Source organism: Thunnus thynnus, chromosome 11, assembly GCF_963924715.1.
Source record: "Thunnus thynnus chromosome 11, fThuThy2.1, whole genome shotgun sequence".
NCBI classification, from domain to species: Eukaryota; Metazoa; Chordata; class Actinopteri; order Scombriformes; family Scombridae; genus Thunnus; species Thunnus thynnus.
Window position 1 is genome coordinate 14689523 of NC_089527.1, and position 12906 is coordinate 14702428.

Below are 12906 nucleotides of genomic sequence, written 5' to 3' on the forward strand. Positions count from 1 at the left end.
CGACCCTCAACATCTCATTTTTAGTAAAGCTGCCAGTCAAAGGATTAATACAAAAGGTTAAACATGCTTCCACTTGATGCGCCCTTTAATCTATATAGTTGGTAGGCTACTTAAATGTATTGTTGCCTTAAAAACATATATCTAATCATATAGACCTAACCTACAATCCCATATTATATGATCTAAGCATGTCATGGAAAACTTGTCAAGTCATAGTAATATTACAGATGTAGATGCAGGAGATAAACTGGGAGGTGTCTGATTTCAAGTCTGTTTTATTACATTCTGTTCAGTAACCTTGTTAGTTTTTCGGCTATGTACGACAGAATTGGATTAAAGTAAGTCTATGAGATCGTGCTATATCACTTTGCCTCAAATTAAAATTTGTTCATACATAGGCTGTATGTCAAACCTTACTGACCTGGTGGCGCCAAGTGTAGTGAAATGAGGAAATCTGCACTTTTTTCACGTATAGGCAAGAAATTACGCCATCTTAGTAGCCTACTGTTGCCTATTTCATGAAATGCAAACGCCCCAAAACATCTGGTAGACATGACTGCATGAAATCTGAGTTTTCATTAATTACCCACTAATGGAGTGGTGTTTAAGTTGGATCATCATAGGCCTTTTTGCTACTATAGGCTATAAATACACACAAGTATAAACACAAGTTAATATAATTATAAATAATAACAGTAAATGGAGAAACATTATTAAACTATTTATAGAAGTAGGTCATCAAAGTGAACCTTGAGGGAAGATTATCAGCAGCTGCAGATCAGGAGCGCGCCGTTCACCGCACTGACACATGCTGACCACTAGATGGCGACAAACACAGCTCTTCATGCCTGCATGAAATGTGATGGTGTATTTGATTATTCCGCTCACCATCATCACTCTGTAGTCTTGCATAACAATCATGACAGCTAAACGGGTTTAAGACGCTCAGCAGGTAAGAAGCAGCAATGCAGCGTTAATGGTTTATATATCATGTGTGCGCCAATGAGACGTGCTTGTAGTAGGAGCGAGCTAATTAACGATCATTAGCTTTACTAGCCAGCTGTAACATTGTGGCCTATTGAGCAGAGTGGCTGAGCGAAAGCTAACGCGGACTAGCACCTTCTTGACAAGTTTGGTGAAATATGCAAACGAAAGTTGTGTGTCGTGCTATGTAAAACGTTTAATATGAGCTAGGATATATTGTGGATTACTGCACGTGAGAAGACAGTAGAGGCTACAGCTGTGATAGACGCGGTGTCAACTGAATATGACAACAACAGACCAATAAACCAATGTTTGCAGCAACTTGCTAGCAGCTAGCAAGCTAGCCTGAAACAGGCCGAAGACAGCGTCAAGTAGATGGAACTTCCGGCGGCAGCCGTCAAAGTAAAGTCTTCATTGATGTACGTTTTTATTATTTTTGGGTTAATGCTTAAATCATAATAAGCCACAGAGGCCTGGCTCTGTTGCCGGAGGCTAACTGTGCTTATAAGTAAATATACACCCCCGTAATAGTTTCAAATAGACTCTAAAGTCATTCTTAAATGTAGCATAGCTGCATTGTCGTTATTACTGCTTTGGCATCTGATTTTGTATAGGTATATGATTTTATTTGGTACAATGATAGTATTCATATGGTACTTTGAGCAATTCGCATCGTATTAGAAGTTTGACTATAAATATAAGATGATTGTGTTGGTTCCAGATAATGTGGAACATTTGGCAGTCGTGATGGCGCTTTTGTTTTGAAGACAAAATGCCTCTCTTCCTGCGTTTGAAGCTAAATGTGACGGTACAGCTTTGACAAGCGTTGCTAGCTAGGTAGCCAGCTGGCTGGCTAGCAAGAGACTTAACCCACTTAACCTAAGTGACACAGTGAGTGTGTTTACATATGGTGGCTGTTGGTGTGTGTGTTTGAACTGTGACAGATACTTCACTTGTCCTTTTTGCCTCCTTGGTTTGTGAATATTAGCTTCAGTGTTATCAAACGGTCCACAAGTGCTACGTTAGCTACCGTTTTAAAATCAAGTGATTGCTAATTAGCGCTTTAACATTAAGTAAAGACAACGTTAGTGCAATGTTGCAGTAAACAAAATGTAATTGGATTTTTTAACTAGTCTTACTCGTTTTGGTACTGGAAACGTCCTGTTGTCAACACTGTCTGATTGACATTTAGCCGCCTTTAAAAAGCTACATTAATCTACAGGAATGATGTCAGTATGTCTGCCTGTCTTATATGAGTAAAAAGTACATTATACAACATGACTGCAAACGTTGTAGCAATCCATGGTCATGCTTGTAATCTCGGTTTACAGATGCAGCAATTTATTTGAATAAATTGTCCACTTTCAGAGTTAGGTCATAGTGTTTGCTGTCGTCTTCCACTGTGGACAACATTTTGTGATATAAGACTACAGAAGCAACAGCTGACCCAGTTACAAACGCTGACACGAGGCATTGTTTGTAGAAAGGGATACATGAGCATCTGAGTAGGATCATAAGTCTTGACAGTGTCTTAAAGATGGCATGTCATATTTTATGAGCTAGTCTTACTGTGTGTGTGCAACAGGTGAAGAAGTGACACCCTCTTAGGACTATAATAAACAACAGAGCCCATCTTAAAGACTACCTTCTTAGGGTAGGAGGGGACTCATGCCCACCAGACTTTAGCTAGTGTTGTTGATTTGTTCTTGGAGAGGTTCAGCACCAACATGGGTACCTGCTCCTCTAAGTTTTGTGGTGCCAGAAAAGACACCTCTGCACACTAAGATAATAAGTAACCACCACAGTTTTAAAAAGAAGGTAAAATTATGGTTTATGGGAAACTTTGAAGTGTAAACTTACCATATTAGTTATATCCTAGTCTTCTGAAATCCTGCATTGTTGTGATTTTCATATCAAGAACCACAGTGGAAATAAGTATTGGACTTTATTGTTATCCCTGACAATTTTGTAGTTTTATGTGATTTAATGTCTTATCTGTATTGAGAGTATTTGACATTTATCCTGCAAACATTGTTGGGTCACCTCTCTATTTTCTTTTGTTTTCATAGACTCACCAACTACTCTATGTAAGATGAACACTGAGGACAAGTTGGAGGGTATGCTGCTAAAGTGCAGCAGTGGAGGAATAGATGGAGGAGGGAGAGTTGGGCTGGGCAGTGGAGGGGGACTGGTGGTGATGACCCTGGGGGAGCGATCGCTTGCAAACCACCCTCTGTTGGCTGAAGATGAAGACGATGAGGACGAAGACGAGGACTTGACTGGGAGCTCGCTGGTTACTCATGACCTGGTCCCTCCTGAGCAGCTGATGATGCAGGAGGAAATGACAAAGAACGGTGGCGAAGAGGAGGGAGGAGGCGAGGTGGGAGTGCATTTCCCCCTAAAACTCACCCATAAGTTGCCCTACTTGCTTCATATGCCAGTGAGTTCATGCTGGTTGAAAAGTGGTCCTTATTTTGATAAAATTATTTGTGCGGACACTGTACCTACAGTCTCCACATAATCATAGTTTGTTTCTTTTCATTCCTTTCCATGTGATGTTGGTTGAACACTAAAAATTCACCCAGGTATTTGCACATTAATGTAAAGCAGTTTGTAAAACAGTATGGAATACATTTTAAGTAACAGAGCTTAAATATTGTTGAAAAGCAGCCTGAATTGAATACTTTATTAAACATTTAAGTTAAGGACAGTAATATAAAGTATACGACACAAATATAAGAAGTAAAAATGTCACCCCACAGACCATAATTGTGTGATTGCTGAAACAGATTTAAGTCCAAATTGAGGGCTTTTACAGCAGTTTTCAGATCTCATCAACGTGTCATGTGATCAGGCGCAGAGCAGAGATTTTTTTTTAGACCAGAAAAAAAATGTAAACGTGTCTCTCTCCCACAGTTTTAACTCTCCAAGCACATATCATACCTCAAAATGTTGCCACAAGTCTCCTCTCTTTCAAAATGTAAAAATATAACCCATAGGAGTTATAGTTTTTGAGATCTAAACCTCAATTGATAGGGAGAGCGCTGTCAACCTCTCATTGACTGCAACACAGTCAGCAGGCTGTGTGTCTCTTCACTCTCCCATTTCTTAAACTTAAAGGAGCTCTCTTCTTCAAACACTGTGTACACGTATTATACATCCTCATGCTCAGCTAGTCCTGCTGCCGCTAATAATGTTCAAATCTCTGAGCTAGAAGCTTTGTTTTAGGCAAATCAATTTTTCCTCAATAAAATTTGAATTTGTGCTCCATATCTCGGGGATCTTTGCTGGCTCACTGGTTACGCCCTGTTCACGATCAGTTTCCCTGATAGATTAAAAACTTCTGAGTTTGATGCCCGCTCAGGGCAGTACTCATCTTTACCTTGCTCTTATGAACAAAGTTGCATTATGTTTATTATGTACCATCATGCAATGTGACTCCAGCACCCTACAATATTATAAGAATGTGAGAACTGCAAAGCCCTAGTTTTCAATGCAATTAAAAGTCTAAATATGAATCTGATCTTGCTTACAGTTTGTTCCGTCACACGTGAGCGTAGAGCATAGCATTGCTGCCTTAAAAACATTAGGTTGTAGGTTTGATCCCACCTGCAGGCAATTTCTTCTGAAATTGAATTTTCTAGTTGAAAATACACAATATAGTGAGGGATCACAGCACTCACTCTTGTGTACCTGATTCGCACTCCAAGTCAGGAACCTTCACAGTGAGAAAAGCATCAGTCAAAATGTTCATGCTTTTTAATCTTCTGCATTACAAAAGAATAATGATACAGCACATGTGAATTTCAAAGACTATTTTTTTTTACCCGGAGCATGAACATAATGAAGAATAACTCATAACCCAGACTACAGGATCAGGCATGAGTGTTGCTTAAAAAGTCAGATGGGGGAACTGCAAACACTCCCAGGCCAGATGGCTGAGGCTGAGGTTTCCCTGCAGTCTATTATGCCTGGAGCACCTCCAGCAGGGGTCACCCTCAGAGGATGCTTGACCCACATCCACTAGCTTCCTTAAACTATAGAGGCTACTCAGTGGTGAAGCCCCCTCAAATTGGTTAATTTTCCTCAGTTTGCCCCTTTGCAACAATGTCCCTGACCTGGATGAACTGCTGGATGGGTGGGTGGACATTAAAGCAGGTCATGTGCTTTATCAAATGTCTGTATGGTCCTACTTTTACAGCTGAGCATTAAACAGGAACTGAAGCTGACTGAGCCAGCAGTCCAGATAAAGAAGGACAAAAAAGCAGTGAAGGACCTGATAGTGTGTCCCAAGAAGAAAAAAAGGAAGCAACGTTCACCAGCAAAGGTGCGAGTCAGAAACATTCTTAAAGAAATTAAATTGTAACACTTGTTAATCTTATTGAAATCCATGTTTGTGATTGAGAATGGAGGGAATTATTTTATAAGACTGTTATATATTTTCACAGTGACAGCTGTGAGAATGAAACAAATGCCAGTATATTTATTTGTTCCCTTTTGTTTTTGTAGATTCTCAACATCAATGATGATGGATCACTTGGAATGCAAAACCCCAAGTGCCATGTTTGTGTTCACTGTAATGCGGCGTTCAGAACCAATTACCATCTACAGAGGCATGTCTTCATTCACACTGGTATGAATAACCCAGTCATTTTGTATAATGCCTTAATTATTTCTTTTAAAACTAAATATTATGGATGGATGATCTTTGTCATCAAAAAAGTAAAACAAAGTAGCCCGGAGTATCATGATATGCAATTTCTAAATTGTTATTCATATACTAAGGTTTATATATATTGTTCATACTGCAGGTGAGAAGCCATTTCAGTGTAGCCAATGTGACATGCGCTTCATTCAGAAATATCTCCTCCAGAGACATGAGAAAATCCATACTGGTGAGTGAAGGATGAATGGTGTAATCAGTACTCACAAGGATTTTATTTGACGTGTTAGTCTCAATCGAATCACCTCGTCTTTTTCTTTTTTCTTTTTATTTCTTTGCTTAGGTGAGAAGCCTTTTCGCTGTGATGAGTGTGGTATGAGGTTCATCCAGAAGTATCACATGGAGAGACACAAGAGGACTCACAGTGGAGAGAAGCCCTACCAATGTGACTACTGTCACCAGGTAAAGTGCTTTTAGTTTGCTTGAAAATCCGGATATCTGGGAGCAACAAGACGATTTAATATGGTTGTAAATCAGATACTGAAGACACCTAATAGTCAGAAATAGTGCTCATATTATCTTTATATGTGCATAACTCACAAATGGAACAGAGAAAGTATACTGTTAACTGATGAAAATATATTAGCTATAGTAAACCCAGCATTTGAGTCAGTGGCAATGAAAAATAATGAACCGGTAATGAAAAAAGACTGATGTCACCCTGATTCAGAGTCTGTAGAATGGAAAATAAAGTTTTGGGCTGTTTTGTGAGCATATGATGTTTATTTTTAATTACCTATATTGCCTCAACTTTGAGCTTCCAGTGCATTGTTTCTGTTTATTGCTAGAATAGAATAAATTAATTTTATCCTTCATCCACAGTACTTCTCCAGAACAGACCGGGTTTTAAAGCACAGGCGAATGTGTCATGAAAACAGAGAGAGGAAGACCAACAAGGCTGCTGGTAAAGTTGGACCTTTGCGTGAAGCAGATTCTTTAGGCCTCCCCTTCCTCGCCAAAGAGTGTTCACTGCCCAAGAAGAAACGCCAAAAGTGTGCAGACAAGTTGCAGAGTTCAGGCGCTTCCACTGCTCCCCAAACAGAAGGTCACACTGCCCCTGTTGCAGAAACAGAAGAGAAAGAGGAGCAGAGACAAAATAAAATTGAAGGTGCTATGAAGGTGCTCTATGCTGTGTCCTCCAAAGTCAAGCACGAGTATATGATTGCTGACTACTCTGTGGAACTTTCCGAAGAAACGGCAAGCCAACACCAAGAAGGAGAGGGGTCATCAGAAGAGACAACTCCTCCTAAACTAGTCCTGAAGAAGGTCCCCAAGAGGAGTCTTAAACAATCCAGTGAACCACCTCCTCCCTGCCTGTCCACTCTGTCTTCCTTTGAGGATAACAGCAAGGTCGCGCATTATACCTTTGAAATTGTGGACAAGCAGGGCCTTTTAGACGTAGAAAGCAACACTGAACTTGAGTCAGTCGAAACTCTTCAAGGAGGACCAACAAAGCCAGCAGCCAGCAGCACAAACTACGACGACGCCATGCAGTTTCTCAAGAAGAAACGTTATCTTCAGGCTGCAATGGCCAACAACAGTCGGGATTATGGCCTGAACACAAGCAGCATCCCTTCTCAGGCACCTGTTACACAAACTGTGGTGTCAACCGTCATTGACGAAACTGTCCCTGCCACCATTTTGGAGCCCCAGCCCATCAACACAGAGATTAAGGCGACTCATGACAGGAATGTGTTGCCAGATGAGGTTCTTCAGACTCTGTTGGACCACTACTCCAACAAAGCCAACGGGCAATCAGACATTTCCTTTAGTGTGGCTGACACGGAGGTTACTTCAAGCATATCCATTAACTCCTCTGAAGTTTCAGACAGCAGCCCCGTGGAGAGTCTCGGAGCCTCTAGTGCCCAGACTCAACCACCTACTGAGAAAGTCAGCCTCTTGCAAGAATACTCCAAATTTCTCCAGCAAGCACTGGAGAGGACCAGCCAGAACGACAGCTACCTGACGAGCCAGAGCCTCAGCTTGGTCTCCGAAAACCCCACCTTAGCCGGACAGCCTCTGTTCTCCACTGAGAAACAGTTTCCTTCCCCCAGTAGGTTCAAATCAGGGATGAGCTCTCCATTAAGATCCACTTTAGAAAAACCTCACTTTGGATTACTGGTTGGGGACTCCCAGCACTCATTTTCATTTTCAGGTGATGAGACCACCCCTCCCTCCGCAGTGTCCCCAGCTGAGGAGGACTTCCTGGAACAGGTTTCGACCTCCAAAAAGACAGACTCTTCTCCAGGGATACTGCAGACTTTTCAAATAAGCTCCTTTGATCCAAACTTCAAATCTCATTTCCAGACGTCAAGATCTGGACCCTCCTCACAGTTTACTGTTGCCAATGGACAAGTAAGTCTACGAGGACACAGCACAGACTTCTCAGAGTTCCCCTCAGTTAGAGTCACTGAGACCAGGTCCCAGCTGAACTCCTCGCCAGATGTTTCAACAAGCGAAACCTTTGGCTGAAGGGAGGGAAGAATTCATTTCTGTTAATAATTTCAGCAGCACTTTATCTCATGTCACCTGTTTGCCAAAACGAGTCCTGTTGCAAATATGTGCTCTTTCTTAAAGCATTTTGATAGGAAACATATTAATGTTTTTGTTGTTGTTGTTAAGTTCAACCTCCTAGAATGTAAATAACGAAAATTGAAAAAAAAATTGTTATTGGCATTTCCCCTTTTAAAAAAAAAAAAAAAAAAGTAATTAGTGCATGGGTATATTTCTTACTCTAGAATGTCTTGAATTGAGAGATTAAGCGACCAAAGTGTAATGCAAGAGATATAGTGAAATATTCTCTCACACCACTGCCATAGAGTTTTTTTTTTTATGTTGTTGTCAATCAGTTTGCCTTGCACAAAAATCATAAAGTCAATCTTGCTGCTTAATGCAATATTTCCACTTGACATCCAAGATGTAGGCCCTATTTATGTATGCCGTGTTGCTGTCAGCTACCTCCCCTTGCTGTTTATCTGGTAAAACAATTTGAAAAGTTAAAAATCACTCCTAAAATATTTTTTATTCCAGTTGTATAACTCCTCTCTAATTGCCTACTGAAATGACACCATGATTAGAGCACCATAACTTTATGTTGAAGCCACTTTACTCTCACCTGAAATAGGTGTTTCCACATGATACGTGTAACGAATGGAAAGATTTATTATTGATTCTAATCATCTGGTTTGGAATTCAGTGTGTTTTCCATTGACAGATTGGGTCTGATTTGATGGCTGTGATGGCCAATAAGAAAAAGTATAGTTCTCATTCATAAATTGTTTGACATTGCCAATTTACCAATGTCATATTTGCTGATTTTACAAATGTGACAGCTGGGCCGGGCTGTAATAAATTAGATTAAATTAAAAAGCATAAACAATCCCTCCCTCCCCCACCTGCCTCCCTCTCCCATATGCAGATATCAAATAGCTGCACGCATGAAATGGTTGCAGGATAATTGTTATTTTTAATAGTATAAGTGGTTTGTAGTGAAATTACTTAAAAGGATTGTGCTTGACGTTTGCACAATTTGCACATTTTTCACTACAAAGGAATGTAGTACTTACTATCACAGTGGAGGAAATGAGTAAATACCTGTACTCACAAGGTAATTTTTCTGCTAAATGAGATGTCTAAGTTTGACCCTGAGATGATGCTCTTTGCTTTAGTTACTTATAATGTAGTTCTCGTAGCTACCTTGATTGTTATTCTTCTCGGATTATGCACAGGTTTTAACATGGCTATGGTATGAAATACACAAAACATGTGGAAATAAGGTGCTTGGTTTTCCATTTTTATTAGTTTTGCATCTGTGCCTTTTTTTTTTTTTTTTTTTTTTTTGATTCCAGCCTTTTCGATACTTATTCCTGTATACGTGTTTTCATTTTCACTTAGTCAATGCTCTAAGGCTACTAATTCCACTCGCACAATAATGACAAACACATAAGCTATCCACCTATTCAGTCTGTCATCTTACATTGAGATCTGGGAGCTTCATTTAATCTTGCCCAACATATATTTGCTATTTTTTTAATTTTAGCAAGAAATGGCACCAAGATGAATCAAGCCATTGTCACAAAATAGCATTTAATCGACTGTGCGGCAGTATGTGTATATGAGCACAGAATCATGTTTCAGATATCTGCAGGTTTGATAACTGATTATCACCTCTTTGCTAAAAAAAAATCAGTAGTAAGCCACATCTACCCAGGCCTTGTTGAAACAAAGCGGTTTTAAATACAAATGGTTAAGTGAGGTTTCTTCTGTACTTCATTAGACGTTACACAGCTGATAGTTTTCCCGTGTACGTGCGATGTGTCAGGTGCTATTGTGTAAAACACTGTTTTTATGTGCGGCATCATATTAGGTTTGAAAATTAATGTTAAGCTCCCTCTTGTTACAATTCTATTGACAATCAGGGACAGACAGCACCCACGTTGATCATCAAATACTTTATTTTTTTCCTCATTGAACATTCCCTCTAGAAAATATAGAAAATGTCCTGCTGTAAATACATTGTATATTTTTTTATGTTCTGAGAAGTACTGTTAGATCTGCGTGTCAATAGAGAGACGAGACTTGCGCAAGAGACTCTCTTTGTCAGTGGAAGGCATATTTTTTTTGTTTTCCAGCATTGATTAGATCTAACAGTGCATCTGTTTCACTTGTTGTCGAGGATGTGGCTTTCTGAGATTTGTATATATCTTCACCACTGTTATCAGAAGAAAATTGACTTTTTTTTTTTTTTTTTTTTTTACAGTTTTATTGCTGATTGGTTTAAGTGAAATTATGTTTTTCTTTTGTAAGTTAATGCAGTTGATTGTACATTATGATGGGTTTCACTGTATACAACTGTTATGGTAATGAAAAGCCCCTAGAAAAAGTGAGTTTGGGTTTAAAGTAATACTCCACTGAAATCTTTTTAGTATCAAATACTCAACCTGAACAGCTATAGAGAAAAAAATCAAGTTTGGGTGGAATATTACTTGAAAATAATAGTTCTGTGGTTTCTACTAGTGACCCATTTCATCATAAGCAATTATTAAAAGCACAGTGCAGATGAGTAAGTCTGCTTGGGTAAATTATATCCCATCGGGGAGAATCTTGAATTCAATTAAGCTATTTAAAAAACTGTTGATGGAGATTCATGAATCATAAGAGCAGTACTATGGTATGTTTTTTTTTTCCTTTTTAATTAACTATCGTCAATAACCTGGCCATAAGTGTCCTTGTATAAGCTAGAGAAAAAAAAAATGTTTTGTGTAAAAAGATCTGAATTATGAACTTTTTTGATAAAAACTATTTTTGAAACATGTCATTTAAGGCACTGATATGTACAGTATATCATATGCAGTCACTATTGCTACCCTCATTTATCTCTGTACAAGTCGTTTGTGTCAAGATCTTTCAAATACGGATGTGAGTCTCCTTTTGACTGGCATTTTCATACTTTTAAAGAGCTTGATAAGGAAGCCCTGCAGCTTCACTGTGGGGGACTGGTCTGAAGTTAGACAGTAAGGTTTATTTGCATGGTCTCTAACTTGTTGGGTCGAGTGAACGTGTTTTATGGATAATGTGCAGCTTTAATTGTAGCTGATCAATTTCAGTAAAGTAACCCATATGATTAGAGTTTTGCAATATATTATGATTTGTAAACAATCTGATTCAATTGTTGTTTTGATTGTTGTGTGTCATGTCCTTATAAATAAAAGAATTCACAGAAATTGACCTTTAATTGTTGTTGATATGTCATTCATCTATAGGTGCTATGGACTCTACCGTTGTATATTACATTCAGACTGAGTTTGAGGCAACAATTTAGTGACAAAAGTCCATTTCTTGACGAAAAAGAGTGTATGCTGCCTTAAAGAAGCTAAGAGAGGGGATGCTTTTGGCTTGGAGAGATCAAAACTTTTGTTACATTAGTTGTTTTCTAGTTTGTTCAGAAGACTTCAAGATGGCCCTCAGCAAAATGAGTTTGCTTTGCATGTTCAAGTCAAACCAAGTCAATTTTATTTGTGTAGCCCAATATCACAAATTTGCCTCAGGGGGCTTTACAGTCTGTATAGCAACACAACGTCCTCTGTCCTTAGACCCTCAATGTTAATAAGGAAAAACTCCCTAAAAAAAACCCTTTTAACAGGGGAAAAAAATGGAAGAAACATCAGGAAGAGCAACAGAGGATGGATCCCTGTCCCAGGATCTCTACTAGATTTGTGTACACAATTGAACACAAATTACAGAATACAGCACTGAATAACAATGGAGGATAACAATGGATTTATAATATGTATGAAGAGTGTGAAGAAGAGGACGCCAAGCAGCTTCCAGGTGCCGCCAGAACAGAATAAGTCAATGTCGGCTCTTTCTATCATTGTGAAGCAGATTTCACCAAACGTTGGATTGTTCACCCACTAATAGGGAACGTGAGCTGGGATTCAACATTTGTGAGACAGGTTAGTTTTAACCTTTTAGATGTTTTCTAATGTCTTGTTTTGTTTGACCAACAGTCTAAGACCACAAAATACTAATTTTTCTTTTTTTTGCTTCTTTATTTTTTTAAATCCTCACTGGAAAAACTGAAATCAGAATAATTTAAATTATCAATTGATCAGTGATTTAAAGTCCCCATCCACTCAAAATGTTTTTTCTTCTTGATACTTCAGTTGGATGTTTGAACTTCACTGTGCAGGATTTGACAATAGAAGGCTGTTTTTCACATTAATCTGCTCAAAGTGGAAAGTTTCTCTGTGCTCACCTTAAATCAGAATCCAAGGGGTGTAGCTATGAGCATGATTTGTGACATTACAACTAGTTTGGAGCCAGTTGTTAAGTTGTTGCTGATTAACTTTCTGTCAGCAGACTAATTACCTAATCATTTCAACACCAGAAAGGGTTATTTCAATAGGCACAGAGAGAACAAATCTTTGCCAGTTTGCTGTAAAATCCTCCAGTTTGGTGCCTGTTACAATTCAAATCATTATTCCCATACACCTTTTATATAATCTGATATGTTAAATCCAAAAATATGTTATCAGAATTTGTCAAGCCTGTATCTGTCACTTTCTGTAGCCATGAATGAAATATAGGCTTGACAGGCAGAAATAGAAACATCCTACTGATAAAACATTATTATCTCCTTTCCCACCTGGAGTCCAAATGTTGAGGGGGAAAAAAAAATTCCACAAATAAAAAGATAA

General features: G+C 38.8%; 1 protein-coding gene across 4 annotated transcripts; it reads left to right on the top strand.

The window, feature by feature from the left end:
• Positions 1-833: 833 nt before the first annotated feature.
• znf148 (zinc finger protein 148) lies at positions 834-11434 on the top strand. Of its 4 annotated transcripts, none has more exons than XM_067603291.1 (7): positions 834-952; positions 3054-3424; positions 5186-5311; positions 5494-5617; positions 5796-5879; positions 5991-6109; positions 6530-11434. In XM_067603291.1, exons 2-7 carry the CDS (start codon positions 3077-3079, stop codon positions 8177-8179), a joined length of 2451 nt encoding a protein of 816 aa, XP_067459392.1. In that variant the 5' UTR covers positions 834-952; positions 3054-3076; the 3' UTR covers positions 8180-11434. The 4 variants fall into 4 exon arrangements, with proteins under 4 accessions (XP_067459392.1, XP_067459396.1, XP_067459394.1 ...); XM_067603295.1 differs by having other exon boundaries at positions 3054-3364; XM_067603293.1 differs by lacking the exon at positions 834-952 and adding an exon at positions 972-1403.
• Positions 11435-12906: the final 1472 nt, after the last annotated feature.

Coding starts and splice junctions, on each gene's coding strand:
- znf148 (XM_067603291.1), top strand. CDS start 3,077: ATGAACACTGAGGACAAGTTGGAGGGTATGCTGCTAAAGTGCAGCAGT. Junction 5,312..5,493: donor AGCAACGTTCACCAGCAAAG/GTGCGAGTCAGA, acceptor TTGTTTTTGTAG/ATTCTCAACATCAATGATGA. Junction 5,618..5,795: donor GCATGTCTTCATTCACACTG/GTATGAATAACC, acceptor TTCATACTGCAG/GTGAGAAGCCATTTCAGTGT.